Source organism: Opisthorchis viverrini, assembly GCF_000715545.1.
Source record: "Opisthorchis viverrini unplaced genomic scaffold opera_v5_532, whole genome shotgun sequence".
NCBI classification, from domain to species: Eukaryota; Metazoa; Platyhelminthes; class Trematoda; order Opisthorchiida; family Opisthorchiidae; genus Opisthorchis; species Opisthorchis viverrini.
Genome location: NW_008752193.1, coordinates 165,002 through 188,327, shown reverse-complemented (window position 1 = coordinate 188,327; position 23,326 = coordinate 165,002). Strand labels below are relative to the sequence as shown.

Here is a 23,326-nt window from a genome sequence, read left to right as displayed (position 1 = left end):
TCGAAACCGAATTGGTATGCAAATGAGTGTATTTGTCATAATCTGCCCAATTTGGGTTCAGGCAGGACGTAAGTTTGACGGAAACTCGGGGACTGTCCCTAACTGACAAGGAAAGCGAAATCGAACACGGACTGTCGAGGAGTTTTCAGCAAACTTAGGAGTACGTCCATTACGTCCATACATGTATCGCGATATCTCGAATATCGTACCAACTTAAACATGAGGCTACTTAATGCAGCACATTCGGTTGTATAAGAATATGACAACGAGAGATTCAGCTGGGTTCTAGGTAAGTCGTCCGTCAAAACCGGATTTGTATGCAGGTAAGTATATTAATTAAATTCTTAACGTTAACTTGATGTGTTTCTTTGCATATATAGGCGTGTCACTGAAGCACAAGGCGGCTCAATGCAGCACATTCATTTTCATGAAAACATAAACGAGCGATTAAATTGGGTTCCAGATGAGTCTTCCGCAAGACCAAATTTGTTTGCAAATAAGTGCATTTCACTAATAAACTATTCTGTTTAACGTTTAAGACTGAGAAAGATACCTTCACTTGTACATATCACTACTTCTCGCAGGAGTATTGTCCAACTGGTACTCATAATTTAATCAGGCTGATCGTTGCACACACGTATCTTTCAAAGGTGCCCTACAACTTCTAAGAAGAAGATCATGTTTTCATTCTCCTATACACTTGACCAATTGAACTACCGTTCGTCATTTTCTAAGAAAAATGTCTATCCAGCGCAAGGACTAACAGCTATGCGCCTTGAAGGCTCTAAAGGGAAAATTCGGAAGCCAAATTAACTTCTCAAGGATCAAGCATTAAATTAAGGATGGCGAGAAAACACGATCTTGTTACAGGTACTTAATGTTGAAACAGGTTGATGCTTCTTCGAAGAAGCTACACGAAATAGTTTCCAAGACTCTCTTTGCATAACGATCTTTCAAACCAAAACTTTTATGTTTTCCTTCGGAATGCAAGAACATTCTTTCACGGTAACATGCTATACTTTCTGAGTTTTTCAAATATGTAGCCACACTAAGATAACAACCAAAAAATCCAGACACTTCAAATCTCAAGAGTTTAGTGGTCAGCCACTCTCAGTTCACCTGCCTGTAAAAGTTTCATTACGAGTTGTAAACAATGGAGCACTATGAGCTGATGTTTTGAGATTCCTTCACAAAAGAACATGCTTTTAACCTCGGCAGTGTTCACCTTATGAAAACCAAGTATGAACTGTCTTAAATCATCATACAATTACTGCTAAAATTTTGCCCGCAATTGCTCTCCCTAGAAAGGTGTGGTCCAACTAGTCACCTCTCAAAGGTTACAGAGTAGTCTGTGGCTTACCACTACTACTCCCAACCTCTCATTTTTAATTAACTTGACAGCTTATCCGTACGGTAGGCGCACCGAAAAAGCCAATTCGGAGTGAACCAACCCACAGACTTATCCTCCAAACCAATACGTCGTTTGGACTTGACTGGCTCACTGATCTGCCTCAAACTTCAACGGTTCCGGAGTACCATCTTCCAGGAGGAAGTGTAGAGGGTAAGCCAGAAACATAGACCACCTCAATGGTGTGGAGATGCGCTTTGTCGAAGGAAACCCACAAACAAAGATGTTTAAGTTATCATTATCCTGGGCTGACAATAAACGTGTGTCAAGACAATGTGTACGACGCCGGGCAAATTAATATTCCTTATCGATGGCCGTATTCTGTGGCAGTGTTACTGACCTCCCGCGAAGTTCGTTACGTGCATTGACTGCATTCGTTGGACAATAATATGTCTGTAAACTGTAAGAACCTCGGCAACTCGTCCATTTTTTTGCGGAATAGCCACAGGCGATAAAAAGTTGATAACAGGTGGTAAATTTTCCTGATCAAGAAACTTCTTTGGATGAAAGAAAAACAGTAATTCAACGCCTCAAGTTTTCCGGTGAACACTTTCCATGCAAGACCCACATTTCCCCTGATTGACTGTTTGGATGCCATTTACAACTGCCTTTATTCGTCCGTAGTGGTACGATAGCTTGTAGAATGCTTTTATACATTTTCTGGATAAGCTGTCGACGAGAAAACTTTAGGTGGCTATAAATGCCTCATATCAATCAGTATGTTGGTATATGTGCACACTTTCACCTTTGGAAACATACGAAAGATGGAAAAAACGTCAGAAAATTAACGGAATAAATACCTAGGGAATAATTACGACAACAAAATAAGAACAATTTTTTACTCCTGTAAAACTATGATTCATGAAACTAGCTGCCTGGAGGAGGATCTGCATGTATTCCAATTGAAGACTCGGTCCTGTATGTAAAATCAGTTTCTACTGCGAAGCCGAGAAGTACCTTACAGCTGCTTCCTCCTTATTGAGAATCCTCATCGGTGTGCAAGGAACTCGGAGAAATTGGAACACACGACTTTCTGACCAGCGGTTGAGCACTTAACGGTTTGGTCACGAGCGGTTTATTTGCAGTGTGATCAACTCTCAATTCGACAAATCGTAGCAACAATTACATTTCGATCCCGATACTAAATCACGTGGTTGTTAACCTCTCAGCTCTTCCTATAATTTTACTGGTTCATTGTAAACTAAAGTTTAGCACTTTATTTGATTGACCGATATATTCATGATTTTTTTATGCTATTGCATCATTTCCACGCTTGCACTGATGCACAAGGTATCTTTCTGTTTCATGAAATTTCTTTCCGGCCCCTCTGCTTCGTACTCTGATTAACTCGTTTGAGTACTGTTTGTTTGTATATTTCAATGGTCGTGGTTATTATGACGTTCTCTCCCATAGTGCCTTGTACTGATGTTTTTTGCTGAGTTCTCGAGTGGTTTTAAGCTTAGTTGTTTCGGAATTCTCTTTTGTTAAGTGTTATAGTTCACGATAAACTACAACTGATCTTCGTACATGAATGGCAGATAAGACAAATTTAGCCGGAACCATGCCTATATACTAACAAACAAGGTGAATTTATGAAGAAAACAAAACAGCCACACGGACATCGACTCAATAGGAACGCAACCAGAAGTGTGGGAAATATCCACTCGACTGCACACTGGCTTCATCTCCCTGTATCGTGAAAAGCCAGTTTGGGGTGATCAACTGCAACGTGTTCAACAGCTTTCAATTACGCTTATCTCCGAGGATTGAAACTTGTATGAAACAAAAAAAAAACAAAAAAAAACAAAAAAACTGCAATACTGACTCACGTAAGCATCCGCATGCATATTTTTAATATATCTATCTTTATAGATGACGGTTGATTTTTCTGACTGGTTGTCTTCAACGTTCGAATGACTCGTTGAGCTCAGAAACCGGTTTTTGTGCCTCACAGGGGGGGGGGGTTAAATTGAATAGGCCGGTCTTAGGATGGATGTTCCGGTTTCCAACCACTAGCTCTCAAAAGGAATCAGGGGAAAACTTTCCGGATTAATCTCGAATGCTGTCAGCAGGACTTCAATTACGTTCTCGAGTGCATATTGTAATTATAAGCCATCTGTTGGCTTTGCGTCCACACTTCCAAGAGGGAACCGTTATCGGCGCACCACCGGGTTTGAACATATTTTTGATCCTTTCTATCTCAGTTTCTATTGTTTTTGAGACAGTGCAAGAGAGCGATCCCGGAAAAAATACATTTACTCTTATCTGATGGGTATGTGGTCAATCAGGGTGATTGTTTACCTGTCGGTTTGACCATCACGGCAGAAAGTATCCTGGATGTATAAAACGCATGCCGTTGATGCGTAGTTGGTCAATGGTTGGAAATGTGGTAATTTTCAACTAAATTGTGCAATGCCGTCCTCTGCCGAATACCCCGAGAAAACCACGGATCGAGTTGTCACGTGGGTTAATAAAGCTTCCAAAACCTCGGCTTTAACCAGAAATTTACTGCCAAAACCACTATTTACACTAGCTTAAAGCCTGAATATCATAGTGTTGTATGTGCTGATTCGCCAATTTGTTGTATGTGACTGCTGACTCCGACCCAGTGCGTAGTCACGGAGGATAGACCTACAGAATGGGATACAACAGCTGTATTCCGAACAAACGATTGCGAGAGCGTGAGTGCGTGCACGTACGAAAATACAACGGCCTCAATCGGGGCCCATTAGCCGCACAGTGCTCTTAGCTGAACAACAGCTGTTTCCGAACAAACGATTGCGAGAGCGTGAGTGCGTGCACGTACGAAAATACAACGGCCTCAATCGGGGCCCATTAGCCGCACAGTGCTCTTAGCTGAAAAACCTTTGCGAGTGGAGTAGAGCTCTTGACGCCAAAATGTTGCATTTTATTACATATGTGCTCAAGCCAAGAACCATCCCAACCTACGTTTATATTTTTGCAGCTCACCGAATTTCATTGTTCACTGGAGCAATCATTCCTCTGGTTGAAGTCTGGTGGAATAATTCCTCAGCATCACTGGGACCCCGTGATGCCTAAATGCGGCTCAAAAGTTTGGACTGGTACTCTGAACTGAATTGCCCACTTGCTTCAGTCCATAAGTGACACTTTATAGTTTACGAAAATGAGATGCCATTGTGCGGATACTGAGCGCCGCCTCAAGCTATTTATTGGAGGGACAGTGAACTTGATCCAATGCTGACGCATGCGGTCTGACTTTGGTATGAGGCTGCGACGCGCTGCATATTGCGGGGGCGTTGTCTGACATTGATCAATGCTGACTCGCGCTGTCTGGGTTCGATACAAGGCTGTGAAGCGCTGCACATTGAGGGGGCGTTGTCTGTCCGGTCAGCATCTAGCAGTAGTGAAGGTCTCAGTAGGTTTCGAGCATCCAATGATTGCTTTCGAATCTGATCTGCCTGATCCATAGCCACCGTAACTGCAGAATTTACGTTACTCACGGGGAATTCCGTTGCATTGGTAGAATTTCGGTAAAGAGGCACGCCTGCACTCATAAATTTTCGTGATGTTTGAAGCACCAGGCCGATCTTGCGTGCCAAACAATATGCAGATTCTGACTGAAATATACGCTTGCACTCGACGCTTACCGTATACTTAAGAAGTGAATGCGTTTTATTTGGAATTGTTCATCACACAGAACCCCAGTCTTACAGCTCTAACATTGAGTGATCTCCTGTAAATGGCTGAATAGCTGGTTAAAACTAGTATTTTAAACTTCTTTCGTTTTCATCATGGACTCGGATTCGGAGTATCTATTGTGAGATTTCGTTTTCTGGCCTTCAGTTGAGATTTTTACCGATCTACGATTACAAGCACTTTTTAAATTATTCTAACTCACAGTTACCGGTAGATATTTAAGTTTGGATTTAATGGTTTTGCATACCCTCCATATATACTGCATGTTCAATAGTACCTGATCAAATCTTCCTTGGATGCTGAGACAAACTGTAGTTTAAGGGTCCGTTTTTATTAAATTTGGAACTCTTTACCTATTTGCCGGAACCTATCCCAACCATGTTGGAACGTGTCATTCTTTTGGCTGCGTATTTGTCCTGACTATGTTATCACATTTAGATATGCTGACCGGAGTAGGGTTCAGAGTTTGCTGAGGTCCGGACGGACTTTTACCAGACGCAACCTACGCCGTGGACAAGCTAAAAATCCATACGGTGTTGTGCTTGCACAGTTTTCAGCACTTTATATCAAAGTTCTTTTAAAATGGAACCCATTTTGATTTTTCCTATCCAGGAACAGGTGCACTATCTTTTCTTTTAAATTAGCTTATTACATTTCTCTTGGATATAAATTGCTGAATCGGACCCACATTCGGAGGTTGAAGGATACGCTAATCAAACCAGGCTTATTGTACCTTGAAGGACCTCGGTTTCCGATAAACCCTACTCGTGGACTACTTCGTCTTTTGTGTTTTCCCGCGTTTTTAGAACTAGAATGTGCAGCATGCATTCATCAGTGTTGTTTTTTAAATAACTTTTTACACTTTCCTCTTATTTTCTATCATGCACACACCGAAAGCGATTAGAAGGTTGTCCTGATGTGCGCAAAAGAGAAACGGTGTGAAAACCGTTCAATTAGGACTTCAGAGATGCAATTGGAACGCTGGTTGAAGCGTTGAAAGAATTTTAGACGTTTTTAACAAATATTTGCAGAATAATCAACCTCCTCTTCAATAAGCGTAACTTGTTCAACAGAAGCAGGGATTTCCTACGAAAACGGTTTATGTAGCCATGATGAACGGTACCTTGATTTTAAGTTCACTTGAAGCCATGCTTTTATTTTTGGGACATTCTCTATCCTCCTCGAGAAATTTCAGCCATAGAAAATTGACGTCTAAACTGCAAAAAGAAATTGGATCAGAGGTTTACCAGCTAATCTTTCCAAAGCACTTCGAATCAGGTTGGAATGAAAAAAGTTACGAAGCATCTCGCGTTGGTTTTATTCAGGGAACCAACCACAATAACAGGAATTTATAGGCTGTTCTCCATACCACACGCTATTTGAGGATGCTGGCGTTATCACTGAAAAATAATTTAACCGGGCTTAAAGGCTTTGGCGGAAAGTTATTAAATTGGAAAATTTTATCCTCGAACAACACCGCACACATGTTGCCGTCAGCTGCAGGACTATGTCCAATTTGCATACAAATGAGTTGTTTAAACTGTTTTGACTTATCAAACGCTATGAGTCGCTTTCAATATGCATGCACGTGCGGAAGCAGCGAACTACAAGGGAGGGGTTGCCTCCTGAATATTTGTAGAGATGAGTCTGGTGTGTGATGATATCTCAGTACAGCACCTTTCTTCCACTTGGTTACATTGTTGTTCTCTGCATTCTCCGGATGGAAGAGGATTACGGCCATGGAACAATCTGTTTTTGGTCAATTTATCACACCACTTGCATGCAAGGATGGTTGAAAAAGTGGCATCATTGCCAACCAGCAGGCAATTAATAAATATGTCCCATGCCTCACGCCACTCGTCCTCTGTCTGCGCCTAATTCATCACGGTCTGCTTTGAATCCTGCTGATGGTTTGCGAGAAGAACTAATCTATTGTGGCACGACGCGACTCATTTCGTTCATTCAGATATGTCAAATACGGCTGAAAATTTTGGTTGTTCAAACGCTCTAAAAAGAACTTGCAAATGGCATGCTTTTCAGGCGCTAAATTCGGCTGGATATTAAACGATCCTAACCCCGCATGGCACAGTCCACCGTGTTTGTTACCCATCCACTGTTTATTGCCGGGGAAACAAACCCACGTTTTTCTTATGACTTACGGCGTTTCGAGTTGTCTATGTGACTGCCGAGAGAAAAGCATATGTATGCATTAAGTAAGGAGGAAATAAATAGCATTAAAGTGACCTTGTGTAAGAGCGTTAGGTGAACCATACGGATAAACTAACAGCTAATATAAAGACATCGCATCAGTGTCTATTTCATTTCTGAAATCCGTAAACGTATCCACTTACAAACACTATGTAAGCCTTGTTTGTGGTATTTCCTTTTGTCAGTCAATTCATGTGAGAGTTGAACTGTCGAAGAAATTTGATCCAAATGTACTTTTCAAGTCGCAGTAGGCCCATAGTTTCTAAGACCAAAAAGCCGTAGGTCCTGTACTTAGATATTCATGGATGAATAACGTTCTCTTATTATATCGTGATCTTACCTTCAGATTCTCCGTAGACTATAGAGACACCGCTGTTGTGAATGTTCAACGTAGATTGGCAAAAGCGTATTTCTGAAGGCTTTTGTGAGTGACTGGCTTGTCACTTAGAGGACGTATCAATCTAAGAACAACTCACGTGGCCTATCGATAATGACAAGCTTCGCTGTATGCGATATTATGTTTCTTCTAAGGGGCCAGTTTGTAAAAGTGAAAACACTATGATTTCGGTCCTTTTATCGCCTCTCATCTGTCTATTACGATGCAGGGAAGTTTCTTTTGTCCTTCAGGATCACAAGGCTGACAAGGTTTGCTTACCGACCTACCCATGGGTGTGTGTGTGTTGGACACTTATGTGTGCTACTAATTTGCCGTCAGGCTTGGATACGTATATCCGATGACGCTACTGGATCTCTACACCCCACTTTACGAGCAAAATTTTGGGCTAGATATCCAACATGAAACCTCTCATGTATGGTATCTATAGGTCCATGGTGACCTTAAAAAAGTCACCTGGAATAAACCAGTTTCGTCCCAGTACTAGGTTCTTTTGAAGGTACAAATATATTGACTAGCATAGAGGAGATGCCATAGCCATCACGATGTATTGTGTCAATGAACACAAGTCGCACCTTGGATTTAAGAGTAAATTATCCAAAGTTGCACAACTATGTCATTTCGGTAGTGAATAACATTGATTGATGGAATTCAACACAGTTTTAAGGGAAATTCTTAACCCAATTTAGTAAAGATTTCCTCCTGTCAGCAAAGCTAATCTATGCTAAAAAGCCAAGAAGCACTGTACAGCTGTTTTATCTCTGTTGGGAACCATCAGGAGGATGCATTTGACGAAACTTAGAGGTTCGAACACGCGACCATCCGACCATTGGATGAATACTTCATCTTTAGCCAAAAGTGGTTGGCCAGTAGTGTGATTAGCGTTTATCCTATTAATAAGAAAACATTTGTTTACGCAAACATTCACTCATTTCTAACGTACTAGTGTAAATCAAAGCGAATATCCATCCATATTGACAAAATGGCTGTGTATATAAAGCAAACACAGGGCATAAAAGCTGACTATTCTAGTTGCTAGGAGTGCCTTTACAGTGTAAGGAGATCAACGCATAAGAAACGCGAAGTATTAAATGGTAGTAATAGGGAAGCAAGAACTCTTAGGCCTGAAAATTCGTCGATCAGTAATGTATAAACATGGAGATACTGCTAACAGGGCATAGTTCGAGGTTCCAATGCTGAAAGTGTGCCAGAAAGCCAAGCTCTGGGCTATTTCAGTCGAACTACTTTGAGTCGTTGCTTGTGCCTTGCTGATCGCTACTAGGAGAGTCTTATATACCACGATTTTTATTTTTCCAAAAGCTTGAGAACGTGAATGATCTTTAGCATCTTGCACAATTCAACATGTTTACCATAGACTGGTTATGGCGAAGCCAGATTGTTCATCAAAATATACTCAAGAGCTCTAAGGGTCGCTGGAACATAAGAACTTAACAGTTGCCAAGATGATGTGAAACTTCCACTGTTTGGAAACTTAAATCACTTTTATGGTAAAAGTAACGGTTAACTACGGTTTCCTAGTATTACTGAATTGGCAAAATAGTGAATGAGTAGGGATTTTTACAGATACCGGGAACCCGAGATTGTCGGATTTACTTTAAAATTATCCGTATAAGTTTTGCCAACTTTCACCCGATAACTCAAAACTGGCCAACTTTGAATGATGCTTAAATTTTTTGCTCTTTCCGAAGAGATTAGAGGTGACGTGAGGAAAGGAAAACTGTTCTAGTCCGGCACCTTGCCCTACTGATGTAATGCGTAGGTTGATTTGAAAACCCAATCAAACATTTGATCCAGAAAAACCTTATTTGTTTACCTTGCTGGTGTGAAAGTTGGAAAATCAATAATATTTCATAGTTAAGTGGCTTGCGACTTGGCGTTCTCTTAAGTGATGAAAAGTTTCCGATACTGACTCAAAGAACGACAGGTGGGATATGAGTTAAGTAGTCACTTAGCATTCAAAGTGGCGCTTAAGAAAATAAGCACCTGTTACCAGTTGGACACTTCATACAACTGAAGATAAATTCACATGGGCAAGATAATTCCGACAGTCAATTCAAATAATGTCCTTTATGAAACACCATATCAATTTTAGTTTTTCTGACTGACTCGTGGCAGTATTTGGCTATGTTCCGGCTAATTCATTCTAGGTAGATACAACAGGAAGACGAGAATTTATCAATCGTGCCTTGTGTGCTGGATTGTTAGCAATATCTTCGTGCGATGTGTCAACGCTGGGCCGACTGAACAGTAGATGCCTTAGGATTTCGCTAGCGGTAGGGTCAGCGGTTTTCTTCTCTGAGGAGTGGTTGGATCCTAGCCTCCTCGAACTCATCCCGAGCATTTTTTAGTGTAATGATTTTCATTTATTCAGTTTAAACATTGTGTTGGGTAATCCGCCTTCTCTAACAGCCATTACATTTTGAACTTCAGCCATCGTTCCTTCGAGATACTAATCATAGGTGAAGTTTTAATGTGCATGTTCAAAATAATACGAACTAACTGGATCACGTTTATGTCAGATGAGTTGTTGTTCACTTTTTAGTGTCAATATTTGGCTTTTGTAGTAGGTAGTTACGGATTTTGTGAAGTGACCCATGTTTAACTTTTTCGAGTTCCGGTATAGGATAAGGAACTGCACGTACACGACAGAGAGTGGGAATACTAAAAGTGGTAACTGTGGTTAGTCTTTCCTTCAGCAACCGATGGCCTGTCACTAAGGTTGCACTCTACACCATCACAGCTTACAGATCGTTCGAACTTCATGAGCTTATCTACAGTATCTAACGCAGATGACTTGTGGGCGGATTTCTTTCCCTTCATATCTAAAGAAACTTTCATGTCATCTACATCAGGTTAAGGTTGTCTGTAGGAAACAAGTTATGTTTACTGTGAATGACAGTGTTTAGTGTGTCACCACCATGGTCAGCGCATTTGATTTTGTGACAAGCATTGTTTAACCGCCAAAATCCAAACCTAAATTAAGAACCCCAAGTTAGTGCTAAGTAGCTCCGGAAGCGCATATTCGCATGACAACATTTTTATCGGCAGTCAGATTTCAGTATATATTTGGGATTGTGCAGTATGAAAACATGGCTTGTCCTTGTATTATTGTCATGAAATTCATCAAGTAAACTTTGTAGATGGGGTAGGACGCCGCTGTGGCGCGTTATTAACCTACATCTTGATCAATGTTCCGTTTCTGGTGTAGATTCAAAAATTCTTCAACGTTGGTGACCGCGACCAACACTTGTGCAAGCATGATCAATTCGTGCATAATTCCCATGGCATTTGATTTACAGACAATACATTCGACAAGAAGATCATATCATATCATATCGTATCGCATCATACGCATTAAGCGCGGCTAGAATTTCAAACTAGAAGACCAAATTCCGACTAAAAAATAGTCATACCTACTCATTTGTGAAATAAAAGGACTGAGTTGCAAAGCAAAGTAGCCAGAAGAAAGACGGCGGGCAACCTTAGGGCTTTCTGGCTGATGAAGGTGCATAGATGCGCAAGCAATTCAATTTGTGCCAGATATTCGCTCATTGGAGTCACTTTAGTCGTTAGGAAGTAAACTCTCAATTAGCAGTAATTAATGTGGAGGCCCAAAAAGAAACTAACAAGATAGAAGCAACAATTAAGGTAGATGTTTTGTTTAAAAATGGTAGACAAGTTATAACTATGGAAAAAACCACATAAGAATTTTTTCATTTTAACTCTCGAACTTCACTAAGAACCACGCTATTGACTGGATTGATTCCTTTTTAATTTGAAAATACTACCATTTTTATAAGGAATTCCTTACAAAGCATACCAAAACTTCTTCATGACAGATGTTTTTTGCTGTAGAATATAAGGAAAATGAAGCGTTTTCTATATCGCCTGCAAGTGATTTGCATAAATACAAATCGATTTGAGTGTTTTCAACAACGTGCTGCAAGTTGCTCTCAATTCATTGACTTCACCTTCTTGGTAATGTTTAGCATGTGGAAATGAGGCGAAATGATGAATCGGTGAGATCTATCTGAGTGCTTTTCATCAGATTTGTCATCCGGGTGGAAAATTATATTTTTCAATAGTTAATTATATACACAATTGGGGTCTGGAGTGAAATTATCTTTGTGTTGACGAGGTAATGTGACACTAAAAGTAACTATTGTATGAATCTTTGCCCTTGTTATGTTCCCGAAAACACTACAACAATATTGCTATGTTCAAACTAAACCGAGTCGAGTCTAGAAAATATGGCTGCCCAGCAGACTGACAACTGCTGGAAGCATTCAATATTTTTGCAAAAGGCAGACTGCAAATTGTCCTTTCTTTGGAATTTTCCTGTTTGAAGATGAATACATCTTTGCTTCAACCAGATGGTATTACAGGTGCTTTGCTGACTGATCTGTTCAGCTTAGAACTGATCTCACCGAGTAAACTAATGTACTTTTGTAAAATGGGGAAATCCTTATCTTCAAATGTTTGTTTAGATGAAAATGGTGCTTGTGTTTGTATGAATAGAGAAACTTGGGTATCTGATCAGAGTTGCAAGCAAGCGGTATATTAAACTATGTGTCAAAAATACTGGGTGATTAATAATGTTGGCTACGAAGGTCGTTGAAAACTCTGAGTAGATCTCTTATTCCTGATTCGTCAACAAAACAATGTTTTTTTAGCATAACACGTTTTGTACTCCTTTATTCAGCACGTTTAATTAACAAACTTTATTGTTGATATGACGGCCACGGAGTACGAGGCGCTTCTCCTTGCATGGTCTGCAGTAACTGATTTATACATACACCATCCATTTAATTGTAAACTAGTCAGGTAAGATATGTTTCGCGCATTTTTAAATCTCTATAGAACACACCACCTCTGAAAAATTCCTCTTCACCATACTCATTACCTGGCAAAACAGTTTTGCCTTGCAGACTTCCCGAGCCTTCAATGATTGATACTAGTTGCTTTAGCACATCCGTTCTTTCCAGCTTCAATTATGTCAAACCACACTGCGATTCCAAAGCTCTAAAATACCTAACCGGCTTTTTCGTAATTAATCCGCTATCGTTCACTTCTTTTTTGGCATAAGTACATTTTTTGGTTTAGTACCATTGCGACGTACACCTTAAAAGGGTGAGGCGACATAGTGTAAGCTACACGGCTTCAGATTGGTGTGATAAACATATACTTGCATGCTTCCACATACATTTGCACTCACTACAGTTAATACAGTGCCATGGTATGTTCTCAGTCTTTTGCATTATTTAATTGTAGTATCTCTCGATGGTCTCCAGTATCCACTGCCCCGTCACCATAAGCCTGCTAGAACCGTTCTTTAAGCAAACAATACACATTTCCGACCGACCCCATACACGCTAATCCAAGAGTCGTAAATGCAGTCAAGCAAGTGAAACATATTCGTTCTTCACAAGAAATCCGAGCCCCACTTGAGCACTGAACAGCTAAGCTAATTGAGTCATGAATTCAGTGACAAAACTTCATCCCGTGATTAGTGATTTATACTAGGGTGCAGACAGAGTGGATTTTCCAGGTTGGTTGACTATGCACTTGCTAGGTAAGTCCGCCTGAATTGTGCGCCCAAACTCTGATAATACCGTTAGGATGTGCTGAGATGAGTGTGATTCCACATGACTGCAAATAACTACACTCTTCCCAGCTGTCACCATCTGACCTATGCGGGCTCTCAATCTCCCGTAATTTGGCGTTGACTGCCCCAGTGACATCAGTTCACGTCCTCTCACAGATCTAATTGGCCATATCCTCCCAAGAATAGCACAAATTAGAGCGAACGGACGGTAATTGACGGATGATAGCCTTATCCATTTATATGTATCAGTTTATTTGAGGGCACACCTTGATGTTGTCAACCAAAAATGCAGTCCGGCAACCTACTTAAGGCATCTATTTGTTAACGTGAAGTTGTGAATCGGGTAACAGTTACTTTGGGTGAGTATAACTCGATGAGTTGGTGTTAGCGATTTCCGAATCTTTCTGCACCTTTTCAGTTAGAAGACCGCGTTTTAGCCGTGGTAATAAGATTTCACCACATAAAAAATCCTCCCAAATTTGTCCAATCTCCTGTACCTCTTGAAACTTAACGAATCACTGAGGCGGAAAGACGCAATCTGGGTCCCGAAATAAAGGGTGATATGCAAACAATATTGACCTTGTCAGACATTCACCCTCCCAAATACTAACAACAGGCAGACTTTGCACAAAACATTAAGTCTGAAATTCGCGTTTGCATTTAAATCTCGTGGCAGCTTGCAACAGAGGAACTCAGAGTACAGGTGTGTTAGGAAGAAACATACTGAACTTTCTTTCTAGATTTCGTGCGATTACGACTCTGCGAGTATGTTTTTCATTGTAGCCGGGTTTATTCACATTAGCTAAAGGAGTTCTAAAAGTTTTACTTCCACTTTGAACGTCTGATCACTTTTAAAGCAAACTTCTCAAAACCGTTTAAACTATTCCTAAAGAAGAATATTGCGTGTTAGATGAGGGGAACACATTTTGTTCGCTTGAAGGTGGGTAGTTTAAAGATGAACCGCTATGTTATTTCGCCTAAGATCACGCTTTGTGTAGACCCATGGTCGGCTTGTTTGTTCTCCAATAATTGTGAAATGGTGAATGGACCTCGAACGGAAAATATCGGACATCGTTTCAATCAGTAACCATAGTTTACATTCCATAAAGTTAAACTTAACATGAAATACGTAATTTTACGGAGGGGTTAAAAAGCGTTCCTGTCAGAGGCTGCTCAATGTGTGCTCTCTTCAAATATGGTCAAAATCAACATATGCACCAAGCTTCTCTGTAAATGGTTTTCGTCGTTGGAAGCTTTGCTGTGTTAGGCTTATAACGGGATTCTAAAAATGGATATTCATTTTGTTCATGCAAAGTTTCTCATCATAATGATAGCTAAACCACCGCAATTCCCCATGAATTGTGCTAAATGTTGATCGTTGCCATAATTAACAAGGACATTTTAGTAGCGAAAACACAAATCGACGTTACTCATTATGTCATCCTGCATCTGTAAGGGAGGATCGCTCATATCGTATGTTTAAGCAACACAAATTCAACTGGTTGAAATATAAGACACCGTTCAACTGCCAGCGTATTGGTGTCTGGTTAACTTGTTCTCATCAGGACTAGCAGTCCGTCAGTTTATTGGGGGGGGGGGGGGGACGTGTTAATAAAATTAGCTGAACTTGGACAAGACACGTGACCAAAGCGCGCATAAGCGACCTAAGCTAAATTATTCAGTAGAGTAGTTTCACAAACTCTGGTCTACCAATTAGGGAACCGCAGAACAAAATGCAGTTGGGGCTACTGAGGGCCCAGACTAAAGGCTGATATTATGTTGGCAGTTGAACGAACCATGAACAGATGCATTGATGCTTATTGATAAATAACTGTCTAGTTGATTTCTCAAGATGAAAGGACATAACAAATTAGCCATAGAACTGGCTAATGGCGAACACTGATCATATGATTGGCATCAGTCTTCGAGCCAACCAAATTGGATTTGTGCAAATGCCACCAAAATCCATACAGAAAGTGGAACCGCAAGAGCTTCAAATAGTATGTAGAAAAATTGACCAATACCGTAGCATATAGTCCTGGAGAGCGATATTGATAATGGATAGATTCTTTTCTTGTAACCCTCATCCTCATTTACAATGGCGTTATATTTTTCTTTCATAAATCATAAGGCAATGGACAACAGTCGTGGAAAGCACTCTCATTTGCATACCGACTATGTTGACATGGAACACTCAAATGGATCTCTCGTTTGTGATATTTTCAAATGTCTGCTGCACAAAGGCTGCCTCATGTTTCAGTCGGTATTGGATACGTCACAAAATATTTTCACAAAGCTAGCTGAGAACTCGAACAGCTTACGACCGGTTTCGTCCTTCTGTGTTATTAAGATGACAATACGGTAGGCAACTAATTACGGGTGAGTAGAGGTCTGTAAGATATCTCAGCAAGTGCAATATTAGGAAGTCAAATCTTTTGGTCCATGTCTTCAGTCAAAATAATTGAGTGAATACTAGGTCCTGCACAACTACCACAAATATGAGGGACATTCATTTGCTTGCTTCCAGTTAGAGAAAGCCCCAAAGAAACTCATTTGGGCCGGAAAATAATCAGGTCAGTTTGTGAGTACCAACGCTGGTAAAACCTTTTTCGCTGCTAAGTTTGTGGTTAAACACACACGCAATTTTTTGGTACTTCAGCCTTGTGTGTGACTTGGATTCTAAAGTATTTTGCATTATCAGATATGTCACTGTCGAAGTGAATCCATGGGCGATGGGGTTGTTATACTTATTTTTGCATTTCATCACAAGTTACGTACACTGTGGTATCTGTTTTTTAGTGGACATCCGCACTTATGACAGCATCAGAATGCTAAAACCACAAGCCTAATAGTTCAACTGAATGCTCAGAGGGTACACCTAGCTTTGTTTTAAAAACATCGAACTGAACACATTGGTTAAGTTCCAAATACATGCCGGAGTTTGGTTACTTCCGCATTCGAGGGAGATGTAGAGATTAGTCAAGTTCTGCCCCCCATCATCAAAGGATATTTTTGAATTGCCTGACAATTTTTACTGAACTTCGTGGGACTGTTTCCTTACGTAGTACCAAATGGACCAATAAGAAACAGTCGTTACCGAGAATTTATCTCCTCAGTTAGATTACAACATTGAGATACGTCACAGAAGGCCAACCCAAGGCAGTATTTTTGTAAGACTAGTTTTCCATGAGGATGGTCCGTTCAGAGAGGAGAGACTGCATGTGTTTTATAAAAAATATCCTAGGTGTCCTGGATACCAAAATAAGTGCAAATAACTAATCCATCCCTCAGGCAGTTTAAAACACACAAGTAACGAATGAATTCAGGCAATAACCTGAAAAAAGCATCCACCGGAGGTGAATTTTGTGTACATTGCTTGATCAGAGTGCATTTCAAATACCTAATGTTCTAAATAACACGGCGTTTAATTTGTGTATGGTGGTATCTGAAATTATCAGCCAGAAAGAAGTGCACAACATAGTCACCTGGGGAGGAGTTTAAGGGGATGAGAATCAGGATTGATTATACTGTCAATACTAAAAAGATAGGGCTTCTTTGGATTGGTGGGCTCAGGAGTTGCTGTTCGAGATATGTCTGACGAGAGTCGGAAATTATTATTACGGCTGTCATGTAATGATGAAAAGGTGGAATGATTGCTTTCGGTTGACCACGACGGAGAGATTGTGGTTGTGGCTTCTGGTGCAGATACACTGCATGTTGGGCGTGATTTATTTGTTGAAGACTCGATGAATAAAGGTTTAACAGGAATGAGGGAAGGAATCTTTTGACACTTTGACTGCATCAGTAGATCCTGCAAGCCTTTGGGATCGTCACAGTTTGAGTCGTTCTTGTTAGCCCCTGTATAGGCTGCCCAACGAATGCGCAGTTCTTCGTGTTGACGTTTGATCAGTTGTACTTTCCGCTTTTGTTCGTTCTGCATTTGTTTCTTAAATGCCTTCATCCGGCGTCTTTCCAGTCGACTCATTTCTCGTTCCATCAGTTCTTGTGGGTCAATCGGTTCGCCGGAACAGGTCAGTGGTTGCGCATTATGAGCAGGTCTTCCAGGTCCTGTTTAAACCGCAGAGAATATACAATATAGGCTCAGAAAAAATATACTTAGTAGTTTGATGATTCGGAGAGGAGTAGGTTGGGGTGCAGCGTGCCCAGTTTGCATTCCGTGTTGTATCTACTTAAGGCTAATGCCCTGCAGGCTGTTCGAGGAAACAAGATAAGCTTCCTTCATATAGAAGTGAAGAATCCTCACCGACGGACCAACGACACCATGACGATGACGTCGATGGTGATGGTGATACATAAATATCAGCACCAAGATTTCCATCTTTCGACTATAAAGGACGGAAACAAGAACCCCACTCTTGTCGAATGTCAAATAATGTGTGAAATTTGGTACAGTCGAACGGATTGATACGAAAGTGTTGTGAGGTCTGACGTTCAGTTTTTACCAAACTCACCATTCAGGTATCATTATTCTTCTCCGACAGATTAAATACTACATTACGTACTACATTTTTGTTGAGTCGTGCCGTTTTGCCTAGCTCAAGATTTCCATCAGACATAGTAGGGGAGGTCCGTCATTTAAGTATCCAAATTAACTGTTGATACCGAGGGTCCTAAAGGCATGTGCTGCGTTAAGTGGCCCACTTCAAGTGGTGAAAGGTCGTTTAGCAACTGGTTATTTCTGTCTGTTCGCTGGCACAGACAATCTCATCCGTAGAACGTCAGAAACTCATTGAATAAATATAGGAAAGGATTCAGCAATTGAAAGACAATGTATTAATGGTGTGTCAGTCGGAAGGGAGCTTTTAGTAAATTGTAGAAGGTTTGACAGAGGCTATTATAAGAAACATTTTTTCACATTTACATGGACCAAATTTATTAACAGCCGCAGGATCGTTCGGAAGGCCAGGTTAGCCTCTATAGCAAGTTCGTGTCCTTTTCAGGTCATTTTTTACTTGTTAGCTCTTATTTCACGTGTTCTTCCCTTTTAACGACCGTGTATGGCCTTAATTTAGAGTCGGGGTTGAACACTTTGTAAGTTTTAAGGTATGTGTCGTTCGTGCAACTTGTAGCGAGCGTTATTGAGGACGAATGTTTAAGTTTTGTGGGTGAGTGAAATTGGGCTGAAACGACTCAGAGTGAGCCGTTTGAATCAGAATGCCGTTCGTAACGGATGTTACATGAAATCTTATCTACTTGGTTTGAGGTGTGCTAAGTCGATTCATTTGTTCAAGTAGACCGAGAAGGGTTAGTCGATAGGCGGATTTTGGGCAGTATAGGCCACTCATCAAACTAGGTCTGGTACTGGTCTATTTCGCTTGCGAATAGGTTTCACGTAACCTTCAAATTAATGGACACAACAGACTGAGTGCTTTTAGACGTTGTCCTAAAATGTTGTTGATAGGCTTGTATTTAAGGCCAATGTCAACATTGGATTATTTTGTATAACTGAAGCTGACTACGTGTTCGTGTGGCACACTCTCAAATCTTTCCTGTTCGCCTTTCAGTACTAACCTGATTAAAAAATCATGTGCCATCAGTTGGTCGTACTAATGAATTTAGAATCACACTGGTTTCACATGCATGCTACCCTAAGGGCTATATGGGGTGTCGAAATCCGAATTATATTCAAGGTCATGTATTCATGTTCTGTGAAACACCACTCGACTGGCCCTTGATTTTGAGCCAACTACGTGTCACTGGAAAATTTCTGTAATGCTCTGTTGTTTCCTCATTTTAATTACCCATTTTTTCCTGATGGCTGAGAAAATAATCTTCGCAACACCTGTACACCATGGACTCTTCACCTTTCTAACCTTTATACATTTTAATAGGACGGTAACAGCCACAAACTAACGTCCCTTAACCACGTTTATCCAAATAACTTTGCAGATGTACCAGCTAACCCGAACTACATACATTCCTCAACATTGACAGTGTACAATATTGTTTTGTCTTTGAGTGTTCCACAATGCACCACATTTTCAAGGTGACTTATTCGGTTAAACATTTTGGAAAATAATACGACCACCGTGTTTTCCTAAACTCGACAGCATGACCTTTTCTTTCATTACCAGAAAGATAGTCGAAGAACGAAGAATATATCCCACTATGCAAGCACTATACATATATATCCTTTCTGGACCTGTCGAGTCATCCGTTGAGCTGGCGATAAGACGCACCGATTGAGTTTTAATGCTTATGCATTGAATCGGTATCATTCAACACCTATTTGTACCGTCGACATTTGAACCTTGCTAACAACTCGGTGTGACACAAAGACAAAAATTTCTCACTCCCCTTGACGTTGACATGTGATGTAGCACATGGTGTAACATATATGAGGCAACCTTCATTTGACTCTTGATCTCTCGGTATTGGGTTATCCCATGTGAACAGAAATGCATGGGGAAAAGTCGTACTATTCATGAAATTACATACTTTATGAATTCGAAAACACAGTACTCTCTGGGCATTACCTGAGATTGGTGCGGTCATCTATCAACTGGAAAATGTTTGGGACCAATTGGGTAGTAGTTGTTCCATGAGGTTTGGTAAACGGTCGGTGGACTTATTGCTGAGTAATGTTTCGCTTTTGACACAAAAGCTTCACCAAGCCAGGTGAGTAAGCAACCAGGTTGATCGGATTTTGAGGGAGTGAGGAAAAGCAGTTTTTATACAAGACAGGGACATCTGAAGTTATCAGAATACTGAATACGGCTAACATTATAGCAGTATTCCAGAAGGGAAGGACTTTCTGCTTAGTGTTGGTGCAGTTGAAGGATCGCGTTCTGGCTGATGGGACTAAGAACTGTGCATACGAAATAAAATGTAACGACTTAAAAACGGTTTATATAGATCAGACAGTCAGGTGCTTGCACATGAGAATCGGTGAGAATAAGCTATGCATTAAGAGTCCACGGAGAAACATAGATGAATATCCGGCCATAGTCAAAGGTTCATCGATGGCAGGGCATAACATAGATTGGTGGACATTCTGAGAGGGGGACGAAGATTCACATCACAGAGACCGGTGGCCGAGGGGATGGAAATCGCCAAGCCACCCAGCGTGAACAGAATAGAGGGCGTAGAACTGGCAGACGTGTGGAGAGCGGTCATAGATCAGCCGAGATGACACGAGGCGATGTGCAATTATTGGCAAAATTGTCTGGGTCTAAAAGTACCAAATCCAAGCGGAGCAAGATCCAATTAGCAACCTCATCCCCTCTCTTCATACCTAAAAGGAATATTCTATTAAAGTGTCCTAGACCGGAAAGAAGGCCGCAAAACCCGGTTTCAACATGAAGACTATCGTAAACGTTAGTCATCCCCAGTAACCCATAAGCAGGAACTTCCGGCGGGACACCAGCACTGATCGAGTCAACTTGAGAAAACAATAACACAGATCGATTCCCTGACTGCCTAAAAACCCGATCAACCTGATCACTTACCCGCCTGGGCTGGCGAAACTTTTGTGTCATAAGCGAAACGTTGCCCAGCAATAAGTCCACCGATTGTATCCCAAATCTCTCTGCGGCCATATAGTTTCATTTCAAGGCCAAAATGAGTAGGATGTTTTGAAAAAACGCTAGGGAAATCGATGAAAAAGTAAGAGTGATCTCAGAAGACACTTTCATAAAATACACTCTTATTTCCAGGCCGGATTTTGCAATTTAAGGGTGTAAAGTTTCGACGTCGTTTGTCATACGTTTTCAGTAGGTATTATATAATAGCTAACTGTCAGATTTATTACGCCACATTCATGGATCACCAACCTTTTCGAGTGTTTTCTCGCTTTCTCCATTTCGCTCTCCGATTCTGAAACCACACCTAAAGGTAGAATAACAAATGATAGATCGATGTGAACAAGTGGACTGATTGTTTATGCGGTTTGAGATAAAATAAGGTAGTAGTACGACACAACACAACTTGAGTCTTTGTCATTTTTGAATGACTTTTGCGTGAGCATTTCACTGTAATTGAACCTCGTGATTGTCCGTCTTTTCGTTAACTTGTTGAGACCAATGAAGAATCGAATTGCTTTCGTCACATGGACCGTTACGGCAACAGTTTTAATGAATTCCGACTATATGCACGCTCACTCTGACCTTGCCTGTGCATCATCTGAAATGCACAATCACGAAGAACACTGCAGTATTGGCGGATAGCATACAACATGGTATATATTATTTTGTTTTTTCGGCGTCTAATCGATTGTTTATAAGCGTCGCACGTTTCGTTGGTGCTCTAACGAGTGTTTGAAACTATTAATCTCCGTAAACAGGCCGCGTATTGTGTAGAAAGCAAGTCATGAATCTAAACGTGTGTTAAAATTAATCATAATTGCTGATAACATAAGGTCTACGAATGAAATCTGGTGCGTGGGCTTGCGGTGAGCCTGAATAGAGTGAGAAGTCAAACTCTAATCTTCTTCGTAAATCTGCAGATTACTTAAGATTCTCGTGCGACGTATTCGGCCCAGGACATTAGGATGTAACAATTCGAATTGGTCGTAAGCCGTGCTTGCTACGAATTATGATATTAGTTTTTTTAGGCAGGAAAACGCTTTGCATGAATTACCGATTCAAAACTCGATCGTAGTTCAGCTAATGAACAAGACATTTATTTCGACTGACTCAAACAACGACCCCAACCTAACAATCACGTCTTTGATGTCAGGATATTTGTAAGACACCATGATACTAGGATTGTAATGCCTCGACGAAGGCATACAACGGATGGTCCCACAACTTTGGGCAGATTTGTCCAGACCCATATAGTTAATTAATGCATACGAAATATTCATAAAAAAGATCACATAACTGCGGAAATAAAACAAAAAGTGCCACGAGGTTGAGAGATCCTATGGCGACCATTTGGACGCACCAATATCCGCCAGTGTTGGTAGTTACAGGATTACACATCCACGTGTGAAAAATTCTAGGCTGGTTGCTCAGACGTATCTTCATGCGAAAACTGCAACGGGTTATACCGTGAGGTGTAAATTAGAAATGAAGTAAAACAATGGACATCCACTACGTCCGTAATAATAAAGATTTGGTGATATCCTCGGATGAAAATAGTTTCCCACCTGTATGCGGGACTCCGGTAGACACAACCTCTGAGCCAGCTCTTCACGCGTGCATCTGTTGGGATAATGACTTAGACGGAAGACAAACTCCAATTCGGTTATCTGCTGTCCAGAATAGTTTGTTCTCGTTCGTTTCCTTCCCACCTGGTTTAGGTCACCCAAGAGGTCAGAATTCGACAGTTCAGAAAGTGCGGTATTATTCCTTGTTCTGCATGATGTTTCGTCATTTCCATGTTCATATTGTCTCGGTGGACTAATTCGGTCCAGTGGAGTGTTCCCTTTTGAAAATTCCATCGTTGCTGGAATCCCAGAACTGAATCCGCTGGTAGAGTTCTTCAGGTGATGTTCTTGTGGACACATGTTGATCGAGCCAACCTCCGGTAGATGCATCAGTAAGTAAGGCCAGAACGATTTCAGTATTGGAAGGCAGCTTGGAAGTTTTCGTGACGATTGTATATTCTGCAGTATATTTGTTTGTGCTTGAGAAGCAGAAAACATAAAGTCTTAGCAAGATACTTTTAACAATCGACAAACATACAACTACAATATCACAATGATATCGGTTATCTGCATTTTGTACGAGATTTTGATGCCCTCACGAACAGTTCTACTATACGAGCTATACAAAATGTAGCTTGCTTAGCTGGACCAAATGCCCGCGAATATTTTCAGATGAATGAATGGCTATAGACGGCAAAACGCATCCTTCGGTGATGTAACTTCTGGTTATCGACTTGGCGAGATAATTTTATTTTTGGCTGACGAGAATACTGTTCCCAAGTCCGGCTGACAATCCGCAGATTTGTGCGATGATGCCTTCACCGTCCACAGGCTTTAAAGATTTATCTCCCGAGTTGCTTGCTTTTATGATCATCACTTTAATTCTTATGATAATTTTCGAAA

At 40.8% G+C, this 23,326-nt stretch overlaps 1 protein-coding gene across 1 annotated transcript; it reads right to left on the bottom strand.

Annotated features, from left to right (window-relative positions):
- Window positions 1-16,795: 16,795 nt before the first annotated feature.
- On the bottom strand, window positions 16,796-22,921 carry T265_11607 (hypothetical protein; the record flags this gene model as incomplete). The annotated part of the gene is made up of 3 exons (XM_009178302.1): window positions 16,796-17,382; window positions 21,108-21,162; window positions 22,424-22,921. 3 exons carry the CDS (start codon window positions 22,919-22,921, stop codon window positions 16,796-16,798), a joined length of 1,140 nt encoding a protein of 379 aa, XP_009176566.1.
- Between the last annotated feature and the right edge of the window lie 405 nt (window positions 22,922-23,326).